General features: G+C 41.6%; 1 protein-coding gene across 3 annotated transcripts in view; it reads right to left on the bottom strand.

The window, feature by feature from the left end:
- Positions 1-27,229, bottom strand: part of LOC129813931 (CUGBP Elav-like family member 5) — a 153,315-nt gene that overhangs the window by 82,956 nt on the left and 43,130 nt on the right. For 2 of the 3 annotated variants that reach the window (XM_055866573.1, XM_055866574.1), the window contains exon 4: positions 5,007-5,135. The exons of the other annotated variant lie outside the window; for it this stretch is intronic. In XM_055866573.1, coding sequence (XP_055722548.1) covers positions 5,007-5,135 — 129 coding nt within the window. The remainder of the gene's footprint in view (positions 1-5,006; positions 5,136-27,229) is intronic. 3 annotated transcript variants of the gene reach the window in all.

Genomic DNA, 27,229 nt, shown 5'->3' with positions numbered 1-27,229 from the left:
CCCAACAACCCTAGCTCATGCCATGGAAACTAGACTATTCAACCCAACAACCCTAGCTAATGCCATGGAAACTAGACTGTTCAACTCAACAACCCTAGCTAATGCCATGGAAACTAGACAATTCAACCCAACAACCCTAGCTAATGCCATGGAAACTAGACAATTCAACCAAACAACCCTAGCTAAAGCCACGGAAACTAGAGTATTCAACCCAACAACCCTAACTAATGCCATTTAAATTAGAATATTCAACCTAACAACCAAAGCTAATGCCATGGAAACTAGACTATTCTTCCCAATAACCCTAGCTAATGCCATGGAAACTAGAGTATTTAACCCAACCACCCTAGCGAATGCCATGGAAACTAGACTTTTCAACTCAACAACCCTAGCTAACGCCATGGAAACTAGAGTATTCAACCCAACAACCCTAGCTAATGCCATGGAAACTAGACAATTCAACCCTACAACCCTAGCTAATGCCACGGAAACTAGAGTATTCAACCCAACAATCCTAGCTAATGCAATAGAAACGAGAGTATTCAACCCAACAACCCTAGCTAATGCCATGGAAACTAGACTATTCAACCCAACAACCCTAGCTAATGCCATGGAACCTAGAGTATTCAACCCAACAACCCTAGCTAATGCAATGGAAACTAGAGTATTCAACCCAACAACCCTAGATAATGCCATGGAAACTAGACAATTCAACCCAAAAACCCTAGCTAATGCCATGCAAACTAAAGTATTCAACCCAACAACCCTAGCTAATGCCATGGAAACTAGAGTATTCAACCCAACAACCCTAGCTAATGCAATAGAAACTAGAGTATTCAACCCAACAACCCTAGCTAATGCCATGGAAACTAGAGTATTCAACCCAACAACCCTAGCTAATGCAATAGAAACTAGAGTATTCAACCCAACAACCCTAGCTAATGCCATGGAAACTAGACAATTCAACCCAACAACCCTAGCTAATGCCATGTAAACTAGACTATTCAACCCAACAACCCTAGCTAATGCCATGGAAACTAGACTGTTCAACTCAACAACCCTAGCTAATGCCATGTAAACTAGACAATTCAACCCAACAACCCTAGCTAATGCCATGGAAACTAGACAATTCAACCAAACAACCCTAGCTAAAGCCACGGAAACTAGAGTATTCAACCCAACAACCCTAACTAATGCCATTTAAATTAGAATATTCAACCTAACAACCAAAGCTAATGCCATGGAAACTAGACTATTCAACCCAATAACCCTAGCTAATGCCATGGAAACTAGAGTATTTAACCCAACCACCCTAGCGAATGCCATGGAAACTAGACTTTTCAACTCAACAACCCTAGCTAACGCCATGGAAACTAGAGTATTCAACCCAACAACCCTATCTAATGCCATGGAAACTAGACAATTCAACCCAACAACCCTAGCTAATGCCACGGAAACTAGAGTATTCAACCCAACAATCCTAGCTAATGCAATAGAAACGAGAGTATTCAACCCAACAACCCTAGCTAATGCCATGGAAACTAGAGTATTCAACCCAACAACCCTAGCTAATGCCATGGAAACTAGAGTATTCAACCCAACAACCCTAGCTAATGCCATGGAAACTAGAGTATTCAACCCAACAACCCTAGCTAATGCCATGGAAACTAGAGTATTCAACCCAACAACCCTAGCTAATGCCATGGAAACTAGACTATTCAACTCAACAACCCTAGCTAATGCCATGGAAACTAAAGTATTCAACCCATCAAACCTAGCTAATGCCATGGAAACTAGACTATTCAACCCAACAACCCTAGCTAATGCCATGGAAACTAGACAATTCAACCCAACAACCCTAGCTAATGCCATGGAAACTATAGTATTCAACCCAACAACCCTAGCTAATGCCATGGAAACTAGACTATTCAACTCAACAACCCTAGCTAATGCCATGGAAACTAGAGTATTCAACCCAACAACCCTAGCTAATGCCATGGAAACTAGAGTATTCAACCCAGCAACCCTAGCTAATGCCATGGAAACTAGACTATTCAACTCAACAACCCTGGCTAATGCCATGGAAACTAGAGTATTTAACCCAACCACCCTAGCTAATGCCATGGAAACTAGACTATTCAACTCATAAACCCTAGCTAATGCCATGGAAACTAGAGTATTCAACCCAACAACCCTAGCTAATGCCATGGAAACTAGACAATTCAACCCAACAACCCTAGCTAATGCCACGGAAACTAGAGTATTCAACCCAACAACCCTAGATAATGCCATGGACACTAGACTATTCAACTCAACAACCCTAGCTAATGCCATGGAAACTAGAGTATTCAACCCAACAACCCTAGCTAATGCCATGGAAACTAGACAATTCAACCCAACAACCCTAGCTAATGCCACGGAAACTAGAGTTTTCAACCCAACAACCCTAGCTAATGCCATGGAAACTAGAGTATTCAACCCAACAACCCTAGGTAATGCCATGGAAACTAGACAATTCAACCCAACAACCCTAGCTAATGCCATGGAAACTAGACAATTCAACCCAACAACCCTAGCTAATGCCACGGAAACTAGAGTTTTCAACCCAACAACCCTAGCTAATGCAATGGAAACTAGAGTATTCAACCCAACAACCCTAGCTAATGCCATGGAAACTAGAGTATTCAACCCAACAACCCCAGCTAATGCCATGGAAAATAAAGTATTCAACCCAACAAACCTAGCTCATGCCATGGAAAATAGAGTATTCAACCCAACAACCCTAGCTAATGCCATGGAAACTAGAGTATTCAACCCAACAACCCTAGCTAATGCCATGGAAAATAAAGTATTCAACCCAACAAACCTAGCTCATGCCATGGAAAATAGAGTATTCAACCCAACAACCCTAGCTAATGCCATGGAAACTAGACTATTCAACTCATAAACCCTAGCTAATGCCATGGAAACTAGAGTATTCAACCCAACAACCCTAGCTAATGCCATGGAAACTAGACAATTCAACCCAACAACCCTAGCCAATGCCACGGAAACTAGAGTATTCAACCCAACAACCCTGGATAATGCCATGGACACTAGACTATTCAACTCAACAACCCTAGCTAATGCCATGGAAACTAGAGTATTCAACCCAACAACCCTAGCTAATGCCATGGAAACTAGACTAGTCAACTCAACAACCCTAGCTAATACCATGGAAACTAGAGTATTCAACCCAACAACCCTAGCTAATGCCATGGAAACTAGACAATTCAACCCAACAACCCTAGCTAATGCCACGGAAACTAGAGTATTCAACCCAACAATCCTAGCTAATGCAATAGAAACGAGAGTATTCAACCCAACAACCCTAGCTAATGCCATGGAAACTAGAGTATTCAACCCAACAACCCTAGCTAATGCCATGGAAACTAGAGTATTCAACCCAACAACCCTAGCTAATGCCATGGAAACTAGACTATTCAACTCAACAACCCTAGCTAATGCCATGGAAACTAGAGTATTCAACCCAACAACCCTAGCTAATGCCACGGAAACTAGAGTATTCAACCCAACAATCCTAGCTAATGCAATAGAAACGAGAGTATTCAACCCAACAACCCTAGCTAATGCCATGGAAACTAGAGTATTCAACCCAACAACCCTAGCTAATGCCATGGAAACTAGAGTATTCAACCCAACAACCCTAGCTAATGCCATGGAAACTAGACTATTCAACTCAACAACCCTAGCTAATGCCATGGAAACTAGAGTATTCAACCCAACAACCCTAGCTAATGCCATGGAAACTAGACAATTCAACCCAACAACCCTAGCTAATGCCACGGAAACTAGAGTTTTCAACCCAACAACCCTAGCTAATGCAATGGAAACTAGAGTATTCAACCCAACAATCCTAGCTAATGCAATAGAAACGAGAGTATTCAACCCAACAACCCTAGCTAATGCCATGGAAACTAGAGTATTCAACCCAACAACCCTAGCTAATGCCATGGAAACTAGACTGTTCAACTCAACAACCCTGGCTAATGCCACGGAAACTAGAGTATTCAACCCAACAACCCTAGCTAATGCCATGGAAAATAGAGTATTCAACCCAACAACCCTAGCTAATGCCATGGAAACTAGAGTATTCAACACAACAACCCTGGCTAATGCCATGGAAACTAGACAATTCAACCCAACAACTCTAGCTAATGCCACGGAAACTAGAGTATTCAACCCAACAACCCTAGCTAATGCCATGGAAACTAGACAATTCAACCCAACAACCATAGCTAATGCCACGGAAACTAGACAATTCAACCCAACAATCCTAGCTAATGCCACGGAAACTACACAATTCAACCCAACAACCCTAGCTAATGCCATGGAAACTAGACTATTCAACTCAACAACCCTAGCTAATGCCATGGAAACTAGAGTATTCAACCCAACAACCCTAGCTAATGCCATGGAAACTAGACAATTCAACCCAACAACCCTAGCTAATGCCATGGAAACTAGACAATTCAACCCAACAAACCTAGCTAATGCCACGGAAACTACACAATTCAACCCAACAACCCTAGCTAATGCCATGGAAACTAGAGTATTCAACCCTACAATTCTAGCTAATGCCATGGAAACTAGAGTATTCAACCCAACAACCCTAGCTACTGCCATGAAAACTAGACTATTCAACCCAACAGCCCTAGCTAATGCCACGGAAACTAGAGTATTCAACCCAACAACCCTAGCTAATGCCACGAAAACTAGAGGATTCAACCCAACAACCCTAGCTAATGCCACGGAAACTAGAGTATTCAACCCAACAACCCTAGTGAATGCCATGGAAACTACACTATTCTACCCAACAACCCTAGCTAATGCCATGGAAACTACAGTTTTCAACCCAACAACTCTAGCTAATGCCATGGAAACTACAGTATCCACTACAACTGATGAAGTAATAGAAAGATTATAAGAAAGAACGGTTCCTATACCTTTGCTGTTTCCGTCAGGACCTCTTAGCACGGTGCACTCCTCGATGGCACCGTAGGGCTCAAAGAGGCGATACACGTCCTCCTCAGTCTGCTGCTTATTCAGCATCCCCACAAACAGCTTCCTGTCCTCTGGAGGGACAACAGGAAGGACAGTATGTTTAGAGTCCCAGCCATACATACTGTAGTCTGTACTGTATATTATAAGAAGCAGAGGACAAGAAAAAAGGAAAGAATGAAAGGAGACTAGGAGAAGGAAGGAGAGGAGAGAAACTATATGAGAGGAGGGAAGGAAAGGAGACTAGGAGACGGAAGGAGAAGAGAGAAACTAGATGAGAGGATGGAAGGAAAGGAGACTAGGAGACGGAAGGAGAGGAGAGAAACTAGATGAGAGGAGGGAAGGAAAGGAGACTAGGAGACGGAAGGAGAGGAGAGAAACTATTTGAGAGGAGGGAAGGAAAGGAGACTAGGAGACGGAAGGAGAGGAGAGAAACTAGATGAGAGGAGGGAAGGAAAGGATACTAGGAGACGGAAGGAGAGGAGAGGAACTAGATGAGAGGAGGGAAGGAAAGGAGACTAGGAGACGGAAGGAGAGGAGAGAAACTAGATGAGAGTAGGGAAGGAAAGGAGACTAGGAGATGGAAGGAGAGGAGAGAAACTAGATGAGAGGAGGGAAGGAAAGGAGACGGAAGGAGAGGAGAGAAACTAGATGAGAGGAGGGAAGGAAAGGAGACTAGGAGACGGAAGGAGAGGAGAGAAACTAGATGAGAGGAGGGAAGGAAAGGAGACTAGAAAAAGGAAGGAGAGAAGATAAACTAGATAAGCAGAGGGAAGGAAAGGAGATTAGGAGAAGAAGGACAGGAGAGAAACTAGTTGAGAGGAGGGAAGGAAAGGAAACTAGGAGGAGAATGGAGAGGAGAGAAACTAGATGAGGAGGGAAGGAAAGTAAACTAGGAGAAGAAAGAGTGGAGAGAAACTAAATGAGCGGAGGTAAGGAAAGGAGACGTGCAGTGGGAAAGAAGAGAAGAGAGAGGGGAGGAAGGAAGGAAGGAAGGGAGAGTGGGAAACTGAAGGGTACAGAGACCCAGTGTATTTGTTTGCTCTATGGCAGCAGCAATAGAGCAAGACTGCTCTCTGTAAAGCTTTATACTGTTACAGGGTTATAGGCTAGAGGGCTGCCTGCCTACCACAGCCTGCCTTGCTATACACACACACACACACACACCAACTCCATGCTTCCTCTTTCATGTCCCCCCTATTCCAACCCCCATCTCCTACAACACACACACACACACACACACACACACACACACACACACACACACACGCACCAACTCCCACCGCCCCTCTTCGCCAGAGACAAATACCCTTCCATCCCCAACACACCAAACACACACTTGTGTCTTCCACCCCCGCACATGACAAAGGCTATAAGCTGAAATGTTGGGTGTATCCACTGAATAAATTTGAAAGTAAATTAATGTATGTGTGCCAAGTCCTCTGCATTGTGTGTGTGTGTGTGTGTAGTCTATGTATATATATGTGTGTGTGTGTGTGTGTGTGTGTGTGTGTGTATAGTCTATGTATAAATGTGTGTGTATAGTGTGTATAGTGTGTATAGTGTGTATAGTGTGTATAGTGTGTATAGTGTGTATGTGTGTGTGTGTGTGTGTGTGTGTGTGTGTGTGTGTGTGTGTGTGTGTGTTAGGAGATGGGGGTTGGAATAGGGGGACATGAAAGAGGAAGCATGGAGTTGGTGTGTGTGTGTGTGTGTGTGTGTGTTGTAGGAGATGGGGGTTGGAATAGGGGGACATGAAAGAGGAAGCATGGAGTTGGTGTGTGTGTGTGTGTGTGTGTTGTAGGAGATGGGGGTTGGAATAGGGGGACATGAAAGAGGAAGCATGGAGTTGCTGTGTGTGTGTGTGTGTTGTAGGAGATGGGGGTTGGAATAGGGGGACATGAAAGAGGAAGCATGGAGTTGGTGTGTGTGTGTTGTAGGAGATGGGGGTTGGAATAGGGGGACATGAAAGAGGAAGCATGGAGTTGGTGTGTGTGTGTGTGTGTGTTGTAGGAGATGGGGGTTGGAATAGGGGGACATGAAAGAGGAAGCATGGAGTTGGTGTGTGTGTGTGTGTGTGTTGTAGGAGATGGGGGTTGGAATAGGGGGACATGAAAGAGGAAGCATGGAGTTGGTGTGTGTGTGTGTGTGTGTTGTAGGAGATGGGGGTTGGAATAGGGGGACATGAAAGAGGAAGCATGGAGTTGGTGTGTGTGTGTGTGTTGTAGGAGATGGGGGTTGGAATAGGGGGACATGAAAGAGGAAGCATGCTGCAACGCTGTGCTTTGTGTTTTTATGATGACTTCAGGGATCCCTGTTATCAGACCCACAGAAAGAGATAGGCTGGCACATTAAAGTTTGAAGTGCGAACAAGCTCACACACACACACACACACACACACACACACACACACACACACACACACACACACACACACACACACACACACACACACACACACACACACACACACACACACACACACACACACACACACTTGTGTGATATCTTCCGTCATCTCACTCCTATGCTGCTATCAGCGCCCTTGCTGATTTCACTGAATTCATAAATCAGACTCTATAGAGAGAAGCATTGGCACACACACACATACTGGTTGTGGCAGTGTGTTGAATCAGGAGTGTGAACTGTGGTGCTGACACATACACACCCAGTGTAGTGTTTTGCACCAGTAATGTAAATCACACTGAGGGTCTATGTGATCAGACCAGAGTAGAGAGCTACTGGAGACAAGTCTCTCACTTGGGCTCCCGAGTGGCGCAGCGGTCTAAGGCACTGCATGTCCGTGCTAGAGACGTCACTACAGACACCCTGGTTTGAATCCAGGCTGTATCACAACCGGCCATGATTGGGAGTCCCATAGGGCGGTGCACAATTGACCCAGCGTCGTCTGGGTTAGGGTTTGGCCAGTGTAGGCCGTCATTGTAAATAAGAATTTGTTCTTAACTGACTTGCCTAGTTAAATATAGGTTAAATAAATAAAATAAAACATCAAGTCTTCAATTCTATTACATATAGGAGGATCAAAGATGGCAATTCTATTACAGATAGGAGGATCAGTCTCTCTGTCTCCTACAAAGATGGCACCTCTATTACAGATAGGATGATCAGTATCTCTGTCTCCTACAAAGATGGCAACTCTATTACATATAGGAGGATCAGTCTCTCTGTCTCCTACAAAGATGGCAATTCTATTACAGATAGGAGGATCAGTCTCTCTGTCTCCTACAAAGATGGCACCTCTATTACAGATAGGAGGATCAGTCTCTCTGTCTCCTACAAAGATGGCACCTCTATTACAGATAGGAGGATCAGTCTCTCTGTCTCTTACAAAGATATCAACTCTATTACAGATAGGAGGATCAGTCTCTCTTCCTCTGTCTCTTTCTCTCTCTGTGTCTCTTTCTCTGTATTTTTCTCTCTCTCCCTTTCTCTCTCTCTCTCTCTCTCTCTCTCTCTCTCTCTCTCTCTCTCTCTCTCCCTACCTTATCTCTCTCTCTCCCTCTCTCCACCCCACTCCACCTCTCTCTTTTTCTCTCTCCATCCATCTTTCCCCCCCTCTTTCTCTCTCTTTCTCTATCCCCCTCTCTCTCTCTTTATCTCTCTCCCTCCCTCACTCACTCTCTATCCCGCCTCTCTCTGCCTTTTTCTCTCTCCCTCTATCTCCCTTTCCCTCTCTTTCTTTCTTTCTCTCTCTCTGTCCCACTTTCTCCCTCTCCCTCCCTCTCTCCCTCTCTTTCTCGCTTTCTTGCTCTCTCGCTCTCTCCCTCTCTATCCATCTCTCTCTGCCTCCCTCTCCTTCTCTTTCTCTTTTTCTTTCCCTCTCTCTCTTTCTCTCCCTCCCTTTCTCGCTCGCTCCCTCCCTCTCTCTTTCTCCTTTTTTCTCCTCTCTCTGTCTCCCTCTCTTTCTCTCTCTCTCTCTGTCTGTCTCTTTCCCTCTCTCTGTCTGTCTCTTTCTTCATCTGTCTCTATTGCTATGAGTAGTAATATTGTTCTGTTCCTGATTTCTCTTTCACTGCATCCCGTTCTCTCTCTATGATAAACATACTGTATGCGGTAAACAGGATACTCTACGATAAACATACTGTATGCAGTAAACAGGATACTCTACGATAAACATACTGTATGCAGTAAACAGGATACTCTACGATAAACATACTGTATGCAGTAAACAGGATACTCTACGATAAACATACTGTATGCAGTAAACAGGATACTCTACGATAAACATACTGTATGCAGTAAACAGGATACTCTATGATAAACATACTGTATGCAGTAAACAGGATACTCTACGATAAACATACTGTATGCAGTAAACAGGATACTCTACGATAAACATACTGTATGCAGTAAACAGGATACTCTACGATAAACATACTGTATGCAGTAAACAGGATACTCTACGATAAACATACTGTATGCAGTAAACAGGATACTCTACGATAAACATACTGTATGCAGTAAACAGGATACTCTACGATAAACATACTGTATGCAGTAAACAGGATAATATGCCCCTCATCACGCCACTGCAATCATTAGCTGCTACTCATCAATTCATTTATTAAATGCTACAGTAAATCCAGGCCCTTGGGGGTCCAGGAAGTGTGTTTGTGTGTGTGTGTGTGTGTGTGTGTGTGTACGTAAGTGTGTGTGTGTGTATCTTTTTGTGTGCTTGTGTATGTGTGTGTATGTTCTCGCCCGGCTCTGTCCTAGAAACTAAAAACAGACTGTGAGATGCTCCTCTCCCCCACCAGATCTCAGAGAGCATCAGACGAATGTAGAGAACAGGATGAAAGATTCATACGTACAATTCAAGTCAGATCATCCACTCATCCCTCCCTCTATCACCCCATTGACACACACACCCCGCCCCCACACACACATTTTACCCTCCCCCTCTCCTGCTGACTCCCTCCAAAAGCACAATTCAAGTGAAATCTTCCACATTCTATTCCTCCCTTCCTCATATTCACCCCCCTTCCATTGCCCTACAAAGCCTCCCTCTTCACACACACACAAACACTGTCGACTCCCACTCTCTCCCCAATCTCCTTTTATTCATGTGTGTGCGTGTGTATATACACTTGCGTGTGTGTGCATGTGTGCATGTGTTCAAGTGTGCGTGCGAGTGTGTGTGTTTTCATCTCCACACCAGGCTTAGGGCCATCTGGTATCAGTGCTGAGGCCAGGGAGAGTAGTCCCTGGTCCAGAGGCCTGGGAGAAACGGATTACCCTGGAGGAGACAGGGAACCAAACAGGAGCAGAAGAACAGAGCTTCAAAAGGCCTAACCTCCATGAATCTCTCATTTCTCTACTGTCTCCTACAGCATCTGGATGTGATATTAAGTCTGGAAAACTACTGGAAAAACTACTGGAAAAACTAGTGTGATGAGTAACCTTATCGGAACCTCAATTGCATTTTCTTGATTCCTTGCTTCCTCTCTCATCGCCTCCTTAAAATCCATTGGATGAGGTCAGAGGTCCCTCCCCTCTTATCCAATGGGAATCAAGAGAGGAATCAAGGAAATGCAGTTGAGATTCTCCCCTGAGATCTATCTGAGCAAACGCCTAGGCTTTAGTTTAGTGGGCTAATGCATGCGTTCAGTACATGTAGGTAAGGCACTATCATGTCTGACATGGATACTAAGGTACTGATTAATTAAGGAATAGTTTGTGCTAATTCAGAACTAGTGCGTCAATTTCTCTGCCAAGGAAGATCAAGCACAACATCTTAAAATCATTATGAAAAGTAGCAGAAAACATCTGAAGTTTGAGTTGCTTGCAGTGCTTGCGTAGATGTGTAAGAAGCAACAAACTTCAGTCTCAAATATCATCCTGAACATTCCCATAAATGTCTCCTGGGTTCAAATATGCTTGGAATGTGTTTGGAGTGTGGGGAACACATCAAAGAGAGACGGGGATGCTGTGTGTATGTGTGTGTGTGCTCTTGCATGTATGGGTGAGTGTGTGTGTTTGTGCGTGTGTGTGTGTCTGTGCATGTACGTGCACGCGTGTGTGTATGTTTGTTTGTGTTGTGGCCTGAGGCTGGTTGATATCGAAGGGCTGTGTTGTAGCAGTAAACACCTTGCCCTCCATCTCTCTAACGGTGTGCAGTCTGTCTGCTGCTGCCAGGTATTATCAGAACTTTTGAACTTCTTGGGTAAAATAAGTTAGAAAGTTAAGAAACAAGTTCAAAGTCACTTTGCATTGGTGGAGTACAAGTTGCACATGCAAAACCGATGTATTGGCTGTGATAATGGTCAAATCACTTTTGTAAGTAGTTCTCTGAATGATCTGAAAATATATGCACACAACCATTTAAGACCATGGAAAACAATAATTTAAGACCATGGAAACAACCATCTAAAAGCATGGAAAACAAACCATCTAAGACCATGGAAAACAACCATCTAAGACCATGGAAACAACCATCTAAGACCATGGAAACAACCATCTAAAAGCATGGAAAACAAACCATCTAAGACCATGGAAAACAGCCATCTAAGACCATGGAAACAACCATCTAAGACCATGGAAAACAACCATCTAAGACCATGGAAAACAACCATCTAAGACCATGGAAACAACCATCTAAAAGCATGGAAAACGAACCATCTAAGACCATGGAAAACAATCATCTAAGACCATGGAAACAACCTTCTAAGACCATGGAAACAACCATCTAAGACCATGGAAAACAACCATCTAAGACCATGGAAAACAACCATCTAAGACCATGGAAAACAACCATCTAAGACCATGGAAAACAGCCATCTAAGACCATGGAAAACAGCCATCTAAGACCATGGAAACAACCATCTAAGACCATGGAAAAGAACCATCTAAGACCATGGAAAACAACCATCTAAGACCATGGAAACAGCCATCTAAGACCATGGAAAACAACCATCTAAGACCATGGAAAACAACCATCTAAGACCATGGAAACAACCATCTAAGACCATGGAAACAACCATCTAAGACCATGGAAACAACCATCTAAGACCATGGAAACAACCATCTAAGACCATGGAAAACAACCATCTAAGACCATGGAAAACAACCATCTAAGACCATGGAAACAGCCATCTAAGACCATGGAAAACAACCATCTAAGACCATGGAAACAACCATCTAAGACCATGGAAAACAACCATCTAAGACCATGGAAAACAGCCATCTAAGACCATGGAAAACAACCATCTAAAAGCATGGAAAACAACCATCTAAAAGCATGGAAACAACCATCTAAGACCATGGAAACAGCAATCTAAGACCATGGAAAACAACCATCTAAGGCCATGGAAAACAACCATCTAAGACCATGGAAAACAACCATCTAAGACCATGGAAAACAACCATCTAAGACCATGGAAAACAACCATCTAAGACCATGGAAACAACCATCTAAGACCATGGAAAACAACCATCTAAGACCATGGAAAACAACCATCTAAGACCATGGAAAACAACCATCTAAGACCATGGAAAACAGCCATCTAAGACCATGGAAACAACCATCTAAGACCATGGAAAACAACCATCTAAGACCATGGAAAACAACCATCAAAAAACATGGAAAACAACCATCTAAGACCATGGAAAACAACCATCTAAGACCATGGAAAACAACCATCTAAGACCATGGAAAAGAACCATCTAAGACCATGGAAAACAACCATCTAAAAGCATGGAAAACAACCATCTAAGACCATGGAAAACAACCATCTAAGACCATGGAAAACAACCATCTAAGACCATGGAAAACAACCATCTAAGACCATGGAAACAACCATCTAAGACCATGGAAAACAACCATCTAAGACCATGGAAAACAACCATCTAAGACCATGGAAAACAACCATCTAAGACCATGGAAAACAGCCATCTAAGACCATGGAAACAACCATCTAAGACCATGGAAAACAACCATCTAAGACCATGGAAAACAACCATCAAAAAACATGGAAAACAACCATCTAAGACCATGGAAAACAACCATCTAAGACCATGGAAAACAACCATCTAAGACCATGGAAAAGAACCATCTAAGACCATGGAAAAGAACCATCTAAAAGCATGGAAAACAACCATCTAAGACCATGGAAAACAACCATCTAAGACCATGGAAAACAACCATCTAAGACCATGGAAAACAACCATCTAAGACCATGGGAAACAACCATCGAAGACCATGGAAAACAACCATCTAAGACCATGGAAAACAGCCATCTAAGACCATGGAAAACAACCATCTAAAAGCATGGAAAACAACCATCTAAGGCCATGGAAAACAACCATCTAAGACCATGGAAAACAACCATCTAAGACCATGGAAAACAACCATCTAAGACCATGGAAAACAACCATCTAAGACCATGGAAACAACCATCTAAGACCATGGAAAACAACCATCTAAGACCATGGAAAACAACCATCTAAGACCATGGAAAACAACCATCTAAGACCATGGAAAACAGCCATCTAAGACCATGGAAACAACCATCTAAGACCATGGAAAACAACCATCTAAGACCATGGAAAACAACCATCAAAAAACATGGAAAACAACCATCTAAGACCATGGAAAACAACCATCTAAGACCATGGAAAACAACCATCTAAGACCATGGAAAAGAACCATCTAAGACCATGGAAAAGAACCATCTAAGACCATGGAAAACAACCATCTAAAAGCATGGAAAACAACCATCTAAGACCATGGAAAACAACCATCTAAGACCATGGAAAACAACCATCTAAGACCATGGAAAACAACCATCTAAGACCATGGGAAACAACCATCTAAGACCATGGAAAACAACCATCTAAGACCATGGAAAACAGCCATCTAAGACCATGGAAAACAACCATCTAAAAGCATGGAAAACAACCATCTAAGGCCATGGAAAACAACCATCTAAGGCCATGGAAAACAACCATCTAAGACCATGGAAAACAACCATCTAAGACCATGGAAAACAACCATCTAAGACCATGGAAACTACCATCTAAGACCATGGAAAATAACAATCTAAAACCATGGAAACAGCCATCTAAGACCATGGAAAACAACCATCTAAGACCATGGAAAACAACCATCTAAGACCATGGAAAACAACCATCTAAGACCATGGAAAACAACCATCTAAGACCATGGAAAACAACCATCTAAGTCCATGGAAAACAACCATCTAAGACCATGGAAACAGCCATCTAAGACCATGGAAAAGAACCATCTAAGACCATGGAAACAACCATCTAAGACCATGGAAAAGAACCATCTAAGACCATGGAAAACAACCATCTAAGACCATGGAAAACAGCCATCTAAGACCATGGAAAACAGCCATCTAAGACCATGGAAAACAACCATCTAAGACCATGGAAAACAACCATCTAAAACCATGGGAAACAACCATCTAAGACCATGGAAAACAACCATCTAAGACCATGGAAACTACCATCTAAGACCATGGTAAACAACCATCTAAGACCATGGAAAAGAACCATCTAAAAGCATGGAAAACAACCATCTAAAAGCATGGAAAACAACCATCTAAGACCATGGAAAACAACCATCTAAGACCATGGAAAACAGCCATCTAAGACCATGGAAAACAACCATCTAAGACCATGGAAAACAACCATCTAAGACCATGGAAAACAACCATCTAAGACCATGGAAAACAACCATCTAAGACCATGGAAAACAGCCATCTAAGACCATGGAAAACAACCATCTAAGACCATGGAAAAGAACCATCTAAAAGCATGGAAAACAACCATCTAAAAGCATGGAAAACAACCATCTAAGACCATGGAAAACAACCATCTAAGACCATGGAAACAGCCATCTAAGACCATGGAAAACAACCATCTAAGACCATGGAAAACAACCATCTAAGACCATGGAAACAGCCACCTAAGACCATGGAAACAGCCATCTAAGACCATGGAAAACAACCATCTAAGACCATGGAAAACAACCATCTAAGACCATGGAAACAACCATCTAAGACCATGGAAAACAACCATCTAAGACCATGGAAAACAACCATCTAAGACCATGGAAACTACCATCTAAGACCATGGAAAACAACCATCTAAGACCATGGAAACTACCATCTAAGACCATGGAAAACAACAATCTAAGACCATGGAAACAGCCATCTAAGACCATGGAAAACAACCATCTAAGAACATGGAAAACAACCATCTAAGACCATGGTAAACAACCATCTAAGACCATGGAAAACAGCCATCTAAGACCATGGAAAACAACCATCTAAGACCATGGAAAACAACCATCTAAAAGCATGGAAACAACCATCTAAAGCCATGGAAAACAACCATCTAAGACCATGGAAAACAACCATCTAAGACCATGGAAAACAACCATCTAAAAGCATGGAAAACAACCATCTAAGACCATGGAAACAACCATCTAAGACCATGGAAAACAACCATCTAAGACCATGGAAAGAACAATCTAAGACCATGGAAAACAACCATCTAAGACCATGGAAACAACCATCTAAGACCATGGAAACAGCCATCTAAGACCATGGAAACAACCATCTAAGACCATGGAAAACAACCATCTAAGACCATGGAAAACAACCATCTAAGACCATGGAAAACAACCATCTAAAAGCATGGAAAACAACCATCTAAAAGCATGGAAAACAACCATCTAAGACCATGGAAACAACCATCTAAGACCATGGAAAACAACCATCTAAGACCATGGAAAACAACCATCTAAGACCATGGAAAACAACCATCTAAAAGCATGGAAAACAACCATCTAAGACCATGGAAAACAACCATCTAAAAGCATGGAAAACAACCATCTAAGACCATGGAAAACAACCATCTAAGACCATGGAAACAGCCATCTAAGACCATGGAAAACAACCATCTAATACCATGGAAAACAACCATCTAAGACCATGGAAACAGCCATCTAAGACCATGGAAAACAACCATCTAAGACCATGGAAAACAACCATCTAAGAACATGGAAAACAACCATCTAAGACCATGGAAAACAACCATCTAAGACCATGGAAACAGCCATCTAAGACCATGGAAAACAACCATCTAAGGCCATGGAAAACAACCATCTAAGACCATGGAAAACAACCATCTAAGACCATGGAAAACAACCATCTAAGACCATGGAAAACAACCATCTAAGACCATGGAAACAACCATCTAAGACCATTGGAAACAACCATCTAAGACCATGGAAAACAACCATCTAAGACCATGGAAACAACCATCTAAGACCATGGAAAACAACCATCTAAGACCATGGAAAACAACCATCAAAAAAAATGGAAAACAACCATCTAAGACCATGGAAAACAACCATCTAAGACCATGGAAAACAACCATCTAAGACCATGGAAAACAACCATCTAAGACCATGGAAAACAACCATCTAAGACCATGGAAAAGAACCATCTAAAAGCATGGAAAACAACCATCTAAGACCATGGAAAACAACCATCTAAGACCATGGAAAACAACCATCTAAGACCATGGAAAACAACCATCTAAGACCATGGAAAACAACCATCTAAGACCATGGAAAACAACCATCTAAGACCATGGAAAACAACCATCTAAGACCATGGAAAGCAGCCATCTAAGACCATGGAAAGCAGCCATCTAAGACCATGGAAAACAACCATCTAAAAGCATGGAAAACAACCATCTAAAAGCATGGAAACAACCATCTAAGACCATGGAAAACAACCATCTAAGACCATGGAAAACAACCATCTAAGACCATGGAAACAGCCATCTAAGACCATGGAAAACAACCATCTAAGACCATGGAAAACAACCATCTAAGACCATGGAAACAGCCACCTAAGACCATGGAAACAGCCATCTAAGACCATGGAAAACAACCATCTAAGACCATGGAAACAACCATCTAAGACCATGGAAAACAACCATCTAAGACCATGGAAAACAACCATCTAAGACCATGGAAACTACCATCTAAGACCATGGAAAACAACAATCTAAGACCATGGAAACAGCCATCTAAGACCATGGAAAACAACCATCTAAGACCATGGAAAACAACCATCTAAGACCATGGAAAACAACCATCTAAGACCATGGAAACAGCCATTTAAGACCATGGAAAACAACCATCTAAGACCATGGAAAAGAACAATCTAAGACCATGGGAAACAACCATCTAAAAGCATGGAAAACAACCATCTAAGACCATGGAAACAACCATCTAAGACCATGGAAAACAACCATCTAAGACCATGGAAAACAACCATCTAAGACCATGGAAAACAACCATCTAAGACCATGGAAACAGCCATCTAAGACCATGGAAAACAACCATCTAAGACCATGGAAACAACCATCTAAGACCATGGAAAACAACCATCTAAGACAATGGAAAACAACCATCTAAAAGCATGGAAAACAACCATCTAAGACCATGGAAAACAACCATCTAAGACCATGGAAACAGCCATCTAAGACCATGGAAAACAACCATCTAAGACCATGGAAACAACCATCTAAGACCATGGAAACAGCCATCTAAGACCATGGAAAACAACCATCTAAGACCATTGGAAAACAACCATCTAAGACCATGGAAAACAACCATCTAAGACCATGGAAACAACCATCTAAGACCATGGAAAACAACCATCTAAGACCATGGAAAACAGCCATCTAAGACCATTGGAAAACAACCATCTAAGACCATGGAAACAACCATCTAAGACCATGGAAAACAACCATCTAAGACCATGGAAAACAACCATCTAAGACCATGGAAAACAACCATCTAAGACGATGGAAAACAGCCATCTAAGACCATGGAAAACAACCATCTAAAAGCATGGAAAACAACCATCTAAAAGCATGGAAACAACCATCTAAGACCATGGAAACAGCAATCTAAGACCATGGAAAACAACCATCTAAGACCATGGAAAACAACCATCTAAGACCATGGAAAACAACCATCTAAAAGCATGGAAAACAACCATCTAAAAGCATGGAAAACAACCATCTAAGACCATGGAAAACAACCATCTAAGACCATGGAAACAGCCATCTAAGACCATGGAAAACAACCATCTAAGGCCATGGAAAACAACCATCTAAGACCATGGAAAACAACCATCTAAGACCATGGAAAACAACCATCTAAGACCATGGAAAACAACCATCTAAGACCATGGAAACAACCATCTAAGACCATGGAAAACAACCATCTAAGACCATGGAAACAACCATCTAAGACCATGGAAAACAACCATCTAAGACCATGGAAAACAACCATCAAAAAACATGGAAAACAACCATCTAAGACCATGGAAAACAACCATCTAAGACCATGGAAAACAACCATCTAAGACCATGGAAAACAACCATCTAAGACCATGGAAAACAACCATCTAAGACCATGGAAAACAACCATCTAAGACCATGGAAAACAACCATCTAAAAGCATGGAAAACAACCATCTAAAAGCATGGAAAACAACCATCTAAAAGCATGGAAAACAACCATCTAAGACCATGGAAAACAACCATCTAAGACCATGGAAAACAACCATCTAAGACCATGGAAAACAACCATCTAAGACCATGGGAAACAACTATCTAAGACCATGGAAAACAACCATCTAAGACCATGGAAAACAACCATCTAAGACCATGGAAAGCAGCCATCTAAGACCATGGAAAACAACCATCTAAAAGCATGGAAAACAACCATCTAAAAGCATGGAAAACAACCATCTAAAAGCATGGAAACAACCATCTAAGACCATGGAAAACAACCATCTAAGACCATGGAAAACAACCATCTAAGACCATGGAAACAGCCATCTAAGACCATGGAAAACAACCATCTAAGACCATGGAAAACAACCATCTAAGACCATGGAAACAGCCACCTAAGACCATGGAAACAGCCATCTAAGACCATGGAAAACAACCATCTAAGACCATGGAAACAACCATCTAAGACCATGGAAAACAACCATCTAAGACCATGGAAAACAACCATCTAAGACCATGGAAACTACCATCTAAGACCATGGAAAACAACAATCTAAGACCATGGAAACAGCCATCTAAGACCATGGAAAACAACCATCTAAGACCATGGAAAACAACCATCTAAGACCATGGAAAACAACCATCTAAGACCATGGAAACAGCCATTTAAGACCATGGAAAACAACCATCTAAGACCATGGAAAAGAACCATCTAAGACCATGGAAAACAACCATCTAAAAGCATGGAAAACAACCATCTAAGACCATGGAAACAACCATCTAAGACCATGGAAAACAACCATCTAAGACCATGGAAAACAACCATCTAAGACCATGGAAAACAACCATCTAAGACCATGGAAACAGCCATCTAAGACCATGGAAAACAACCATCTAAGACCATGGAAACAACCATCTAAGACCATGGAAAACAACCATCTAAGACAATGGAAAACAACCATCTAAAAGCATGGAAAACAACCATCTAAGACCATGGAAAACAACCATCTAAGACCATGGAAACAGCCATCTAAGACCATGGAAAACAACCATCTAAGACCATGGAAACAACCATCTAAGACCATGGAAACAACCATCTAAGACCATGGAAAACAACCATCTAAGACCATGGAAAACAACCATCTAAGACCATGGGAAACAACCATCTAAGACCATGGAAAACAACCATCTAAGACCATGGAAAACAGCCATCTAAGACCATGGAAAACAGCCATCTAAGACCATGGAAAACAACCATCTAAAAGCATGGAAAACAACCATCTAAGGCCATGGAAAACAACCATCTAAGGCCATGGAAAACAACCATCTAAGACCATGGAAAACAACCATCTAAGACCATGGAAAACAACCATCTAAGACCATGGAAACTACCATCTAAGACCATGGAAAATAACAATCTAAGACCATGGAAAATAACAATCTAAAACCATGGAAACAACCATCTAAGACCATGGAAACAACCATCTAAGACCATGGAAAACAACCATCTAAGACCATGGAAAACAACCATCAAAAAATATGGAAAACAACCATCTAAGACCATGGAAAACAACCATCTAAGACCATGGAAAACAACCATCTAAGACCATGGAAAACAACCATCTAAGACCATGGAAAAGAACCATCTAAGACCATGGAAAACAACCATCTAAAAGCATGGAAAACAACCATCTAAGACCATGGAAAACAACCATCTAAGACCATGGAAAACAACCATCTAAGACCATGGGAAACAACCATCTAAGATCATGGAAAACAACCATCTAAGACCATGGAAAACAGCCATCTAAGACCATGGAAAACAACCATCTAAAAGCATGGAAAACAACCATCTAAAAGCATGGAAACAACCATCTAAGACCATGGAAAACAACCATCTAAGACCATGGAAAACAACCATCTAAGACCATGGAAACAGCCATCTAAGACCATGGAAAACAACCATCTAAGACCATGGAAAACAACCATCTAAGACCATGGAAACAGCCACCTAAGACCATGGAAACAGCCACCTAAGACCATGGAAACCAACCATCTAAGACCATGGAAACAACCATCTAAGACCATGGAAAACAACCATCTAAGACCATGGAAAACAACCATCTAAGACCATGGAAACTACCATCTAAGACCATGGAAAACAACAATCTAAGACCATGGAAACAGCCATCTAAGACCATGGAAAACAACCATCTAAGACCATGGAAAACAACCATCTAAGACCATGGAAAACAACCATCTAAAAGCATGGAAAACAACCATCTAAGACCATGGAAAACAACCATCTAAAAGCATGGAAAACAACCATCTAAGACCATGGAAACAACCATCTAAGACCATGGAAAACAACCATCTAAGACCATGGAAAGAACAATCTAAGACCATGGAAAACAACCATCTAAGACCATGGAAAACAGCCATCTAAGACCATGGAAACAACCATCTAAGACCATGGAAACAGCCATCTAAGACCATGGAAACAACCATCTAAGACCATGGAAAACAACCATCTAAGACCATGGAAAACAACCATCTAAGACCATGGAAACAGCCATCTAAGACCATGGAAAACAACCATCTAAGACCATGGAAAACAACCATCTAAAAGCATGGAAAACAACCATCTAAGACCATGGAAACAACCATCTAAGACCATGGAAAACAACCATCTAAAAGCATGGAAAACAACCATCTAAAAGCATGGAAAACAACCATCTAAGACCATGGAAAACAACCATCTAAGACCATGGAAACAGCCATCTACAGTGGTGCAAAAAAGTATTTAGTCAGCCACCAATTGTGCAGGCCTGTAATTGGAATTGTGCACTGCTCTAGAGGATATCTGCATGGAGGAATGGGCCATAATACCAGCAACAGTGTGTGAAAACCTTGTGAAGACTTACAGAAAACGTTTGACCTCTGTCATTGCCCACAAAGGGTATATAACAAAGTATTGAGAAACTTTTGTTACTGACCAAATACTTATTTTCCACCATAATTTGCAAATAAATTCATTAAAAATCCTACAATGTGATTTTCTGGATTTTTTTCCCTCATTTTGTCTGTCACAGTTGAAGTGTACCTATGATGAAAATTACAGGCCTCTCTCATCTTTTTAAGTGGGAGAACTTGCACAATTTGGTGGCTGACTAAATACTTTTTTTTGCCCCACTGTATGGCCTGTGTGGTACTGATACAAATCCTGTGAAATTTCCTCTACCCCTTCCATCTGGTGTATTCATATTTTAATGCATTGTAGCACTTTACATATCTCTAATGTTCGTAAACCACCCCCAGCGAATGAATCAAGTACAACTATACTCAATGCAGATACACATCTCATCTCACCATATTTTATATGGATAGATGGAGGTGATTTACCTCCCACATCATCTCAAAATGAAGCCACCCTAACAACGGGGGAGGGTGCCCCTGCATTAGATCAAAGGCTCCACACGGGTGTACACACGCCCTTTAAATGAGATTAGAAAGGTGCAGGGTTAGGAATATATCTGTTCATATGAATATGAATGTCCAGCCTGAGGGGAGAGATAGAGGAGACGAAAGTACATGGTGAGACTGCAATGTGTGGCTTTGTGCTTTCTCACACACACACACAAACGCTCACCCACATTCAAACAATCACTGAGTGCCCAGAAACTCAGGAAAAGGGTAGGTTATAGAACACAGAACAATGTTAATGTGTGACACAATAAGCCAACACATCACAAGTGTCTGCTGAGGGGAGGATGGCTCATAATAATGGCTGGAATGGAGCAAATTGAATGGCATCCAACACATGTGTTTGACACCATTGCATATATTCCGTTCCATCCATTACTACGAGCCATCCTCCCCAATTGAGGTGCAACCATCCGCCTGTTCCACACATTGATATCAATGAGTATGTGGGCAACTTTGCATTCAGAAAGTATTCACACCCCTTGACTTTTTCCACATTTTGTTGTATTACAGCCTGAATAAAAAAAATATTAAATGTAGATTTAGTGTCACTGGCCTACACACAATACCCCATAATGTCAAAGGAAAATGATGTTTGTTTTAATACTACCTCATCTCTGTACTCCACACTTTCAAATATCTGTAAGGTCCCTCAGTCGAGCTGTGAATGTCAAACACAGATTCAACCACAAAGACCAGGAAGTTTTTCCAATGCCTCGCAAAGAAGGGCACCTATTGGTAGAGTTATTAATTACACCCAGTCACTACAAAGATACAGGCATCCTACTTAACTCAGAGAGGAAGGACATTTCTCAGGGATTTCACCATTAGGCCAATGGTGACTTTAAAACAATTACAGAGTTTAATGGCTGTGATAAGAGAAAACTGAGGATGGATCAACAACATTGTAGTTCCTCCCCAATACGAACCTAACTGACAGAGTGAAAAGAAGGAAGCCTGTACAGAAAAACAATATTCCAAAACATGCATCCTGTTTGCAACAAGGCACTAAAGTAAAACTACCATAAATGTGGCAAAGAAATACACTTTATGTGCTGATTAATACATGTTATGTTTGAGGCAAATCCAACACATCACTACCACATCACTACCACTACCATTTTCAAGCATGGTGGTGGCTGCATCATGTTACGGGTATGCTTGTAATCGTTAAGGACTGGGGGGTTTTCAGGATAGAAGAGAAACAGAATGGAGCTAAGCGCAGGCAAAATCCACCAGACACTGGGAGATGAATGCACCTTTCAGCAAGACAATAACCTAAAACACAAGGCCCCATATTCACTGGAGTTGCTTACCAAGATGACATTGAATGTTCCTGAGTGGCCTAGTTACAGTTTTGACTTAAATCGGCTTGAAAATCTATGGCAAGACTTAAAAAATCAAATCAAATTGTATTAGTCACATGCGCCGAATAGAACAGGTGTAGACCTTACAATGAAATGCTGAATAGAACAGGTGTAGACCTTACAATGAAATGCTTACTTATGGGCCCCTAACCAACAATGCAGTTTAAAAATATACGGATGAGAATAAGAAATAAAAGTAACAAGTAATTAAAGAGCAGCAGTAAAATATCAATAGCGAGACTATATACAGGGAGTACCGGTACAGAGTCAATGTGCGGGGGGACTGGCTAGTTGAGGTAATATGTACATGTAGGTAGAGTTATTAAAGTGACTATGCGTAAATGATAACATCAGAGGGTAGCAGTGGTGTAAAATAGGGGGAGAGAGGGGGGGGGGGGCAATGCAAATAGTTTGGGGAGCCATTTGATTAGATGTTCAGGAGTCTTGTGGCTTGGGGGTAGAAGCTGTTCAGAAGCCTCTTGGACCTAGACTTGGCGCTCCGGTACCGCTTGCCATGCGGAAGCAGAGAGAACAGTCTATGACTAGGGTGGTTGGAGTCTTTGACAATTTTTAGGGCCTTCCTCTGACACCGCCTGGTATAGAGGTCCTGGATGGCAGGAAGCTTGGCTCCAGTAATGTACTGGGCCGTTCGCACTACCCTCTGTAGTGCCTTGCGGTCGGAGGCCGAGCAGTTGCCATACCAGGCAGTGATGCAACCAGATGGATGTCTAGCAATGATCAACAACCAACTTGACAGAACTTGAGGAATTTAAAAAATAATGTGCAAATATTTTACAATCCAGGTGTGCAAAGCTCTTAGAGACTTACCCAGAAAGACTCACAACTGTAATCACTGCCAAAGGTGATTCTAACGTGCATTCACTCAGAGGTGTGAATACTGAGATATTTCCGTATTTAATTTTCAATAAATTTGCCTCAAAAAATGTAATCATGTTTTCAGTTTGTGTAGATGGGTGAGAGAGATTTTTATTTATTTTTTATCAAATTTTAATTCAGGCTGTAACACAACAAAATGTGGAATGAGTCAAGGGGTATGAATACTTTTTGATGGCACTGTATTGTATTGGCCATTGAGAGGCTTTGGAGCCACCGGTTGGCCATATTGACACTCCCCAGTTGGAGCAGTCCACAATAGGAATGAACAGAATTCTACAGTATTTCAATTAAATGTTTGGAGGACAAAATTATATGTATTTAATTAAGTATTTTGTTGTTGTAGAGGGGACTATGTTGAGGAGTATAATGCTTGTCTGCATGTCAACCCCAATACATATTCATGTCATCGTCAACAAACAACTGCATTACAGTTAAACAACCACTTTGACTACCACCACCTATTTCTGTATGCTAGCTATGCTACCAGCTTATACGAACAGTAGTTAGCATTTAGCAGTCACTTCTTCTAAAACTGAAAAGGGACAACTTCTAAATGTTATGCAGAGAAAACTGCCACATTTAAATAAATCGGACTTCAGCAACCACATTGTGGGCCTTTTACATCAACAATACATCAATCAGACAAATATCCACTTTGTTAGATCGGATTCGTTGAATGTGTGTCATTCCGGCATCCTTCTTCTATCCACCTGTGTTCCATTGACCTCTTTAACACATCTATTGTGGTTTGTAGATAAAGACCCAAGATGGCTGAATGGTTGCTGCACTACAGTGGAAGCGTCGAGACCTCTCCCATCTTCCCCGGGTCTTTAGTGTACAAGAGAAAGTAATGCACTACATGTTCAATCAATATACCTGCTAAATAATGGTTAATAAATAACTCTAAGGGGGTAAGATCTGTGACTTTTTCCTAAATTCTGTTATATTTTTTCCCAAATTATATTTTCTCAGTTTTATTATTTCTTGTTTCTGTTTTTTTTTTATGTTTCACTCTCAAAACGACAACTGTTCATATAAAAACAACAAAATTGGATGTTAATGTTTAACCCTGGTGTGGTGTTATTTTTGTTATTCACCCAATGTTCACGGGTCTGATCGACCCACAACATTATTGGGTTTTTAAAACAATAGAGCCATAACAATTTACGTAAAAATACTTCATACCTAATACTTAGATGTTCACAATTGCAAGCAATATAGACAGCATACATGGTTAATATTTGCCATTTACCTCTGCTAGATCACATTTTTCAATTAAAACCCTATTCGTTTTTAAAAATAAAATGTAAACAAAAATCAATTACAATCAACACAATAGATGTGTTAAAAACAACACTTGAACAAATATAAATGAAACAAGGTTTTCAACACTTGATGTTTATTGCTTTGAAATGAACAAATTGGAAGGATACATTTTACATACAGTATTTTATGGAAATGATAAATGAGCCTCATTGAACACAAATGAAGGCTGGTCTACACACCACATGAGGGACAGAGATTTACTGTGTGTGTGTTGCAAATGTATTTTTTTCACTTGATGCATGTGTACTGTGTCTTCCTGTCCTTCTTGGCTCCACACACATAGCACCGCTTCTTCTTGTTGCTACCGGCTGCAATCTAGAATGATGAAAACACTTAGTTCAGGAAATACACTAATCACTCACTCACCATTCTGTATACATCTGTCCCTTCTTTAAACACTGTGTTAACTAACCTCCAAACGAGCTTCAATGCCATACAACACTCCTTCCGTGGCCTCCAACTGCTCTTAAACGCTAGTAAATCCAAATGCATGCTTTTCAATCATTCGCTGCCCGCACCCGCCCGCCCGACTAGCATCACTACCCTGGACGGTTCTGACTGAATATGTGGACAACTACAAATACCTAGGTGTCTGGCTAGACTGTAAACTCTCCTTCCAGACTCATATTAAACATCTCCAATCCAAAATTAAATCTAGAATCAGCTTCCTATTTCACAACAAAGCCTCCTTCACTCACGCTGCCAAACATACCCTTGTAAAACTGACTATCCTACCGATCCTCAACTTCGGCGATGTCATTTACAAAATAGCTTCCTATACTCTACTCAGCAAACTGGATGCAGTCTATCACAGTGCCATCCGTTTTGTTTACCAAAGCCCCTTATACCACCCACCACTGCAACCTGTATGCTCTAGTCGGCTGGCCCTCGCTACATATTTGTCGCCAGACCCACTGGCTCCAGGTCATCTATAAGTCTATGCAAGGTAAAGCTCCGCCTTATCTCAGCTCACTGGTCACGATAACAACACCCACCCGTAGCACGCACTCCAGCAGGTATATCTCGCTGGTCATCCCCAAAGACAACACCTCATTTGGTCGCCTTTCCTTCCAGTTCTCTGCTGCCAATGACTGGAACGAATTTCAAAAATTGCTGAAGCTGGAGACTTATATCTCCCTCACTAACTTTAAACATCAGCTATCTGAGCAGCTAACCGATCGCTGCAGCTGTACATAGCCCACCCAATCTACCTACCCCATCCCCATATTGTTTATATTGACTTTTTTGAGCTTTTGCACACTAGTATTTCCACTTGCACACCATCATCTGCTCATCTATCACACCAGTGTTAATTTGCTGAACTGTAATTACTTCGCTACTATGGCCTATTAATTGCCTTACCTCCTCACGCCATTTGCACACACTGTATATAGCCGTTTTTTCTATTGTGCTATTGACTGTACGCTTGTTTATTCCATGTGTAACTCTGTGTTGTTGTTTGTGTCGCACTGCTTTACTTTATCTTGGCCAGGTCGCAGTTGTAAATGA

This window comes from Salvelinus fontinalis, chromosome 17, assembly GCF_029448725.1.
Source record: "Salvelinus fontinalis isolate EN_2023a chromosome 17, ASM2944872v1, whole genome shotgun sequence".
Lineage (NCBI taxonomy): Eukaryota > Metazoa > Chordata > Actinopteri > Salmoniformes > Salmonidae > Salvelinus > Salvelinus fontinalis.
Note: the sequence above shows the minus strand (reverse complement) of the source record. Positions and strands in the feature narration are given on the sequence as shown.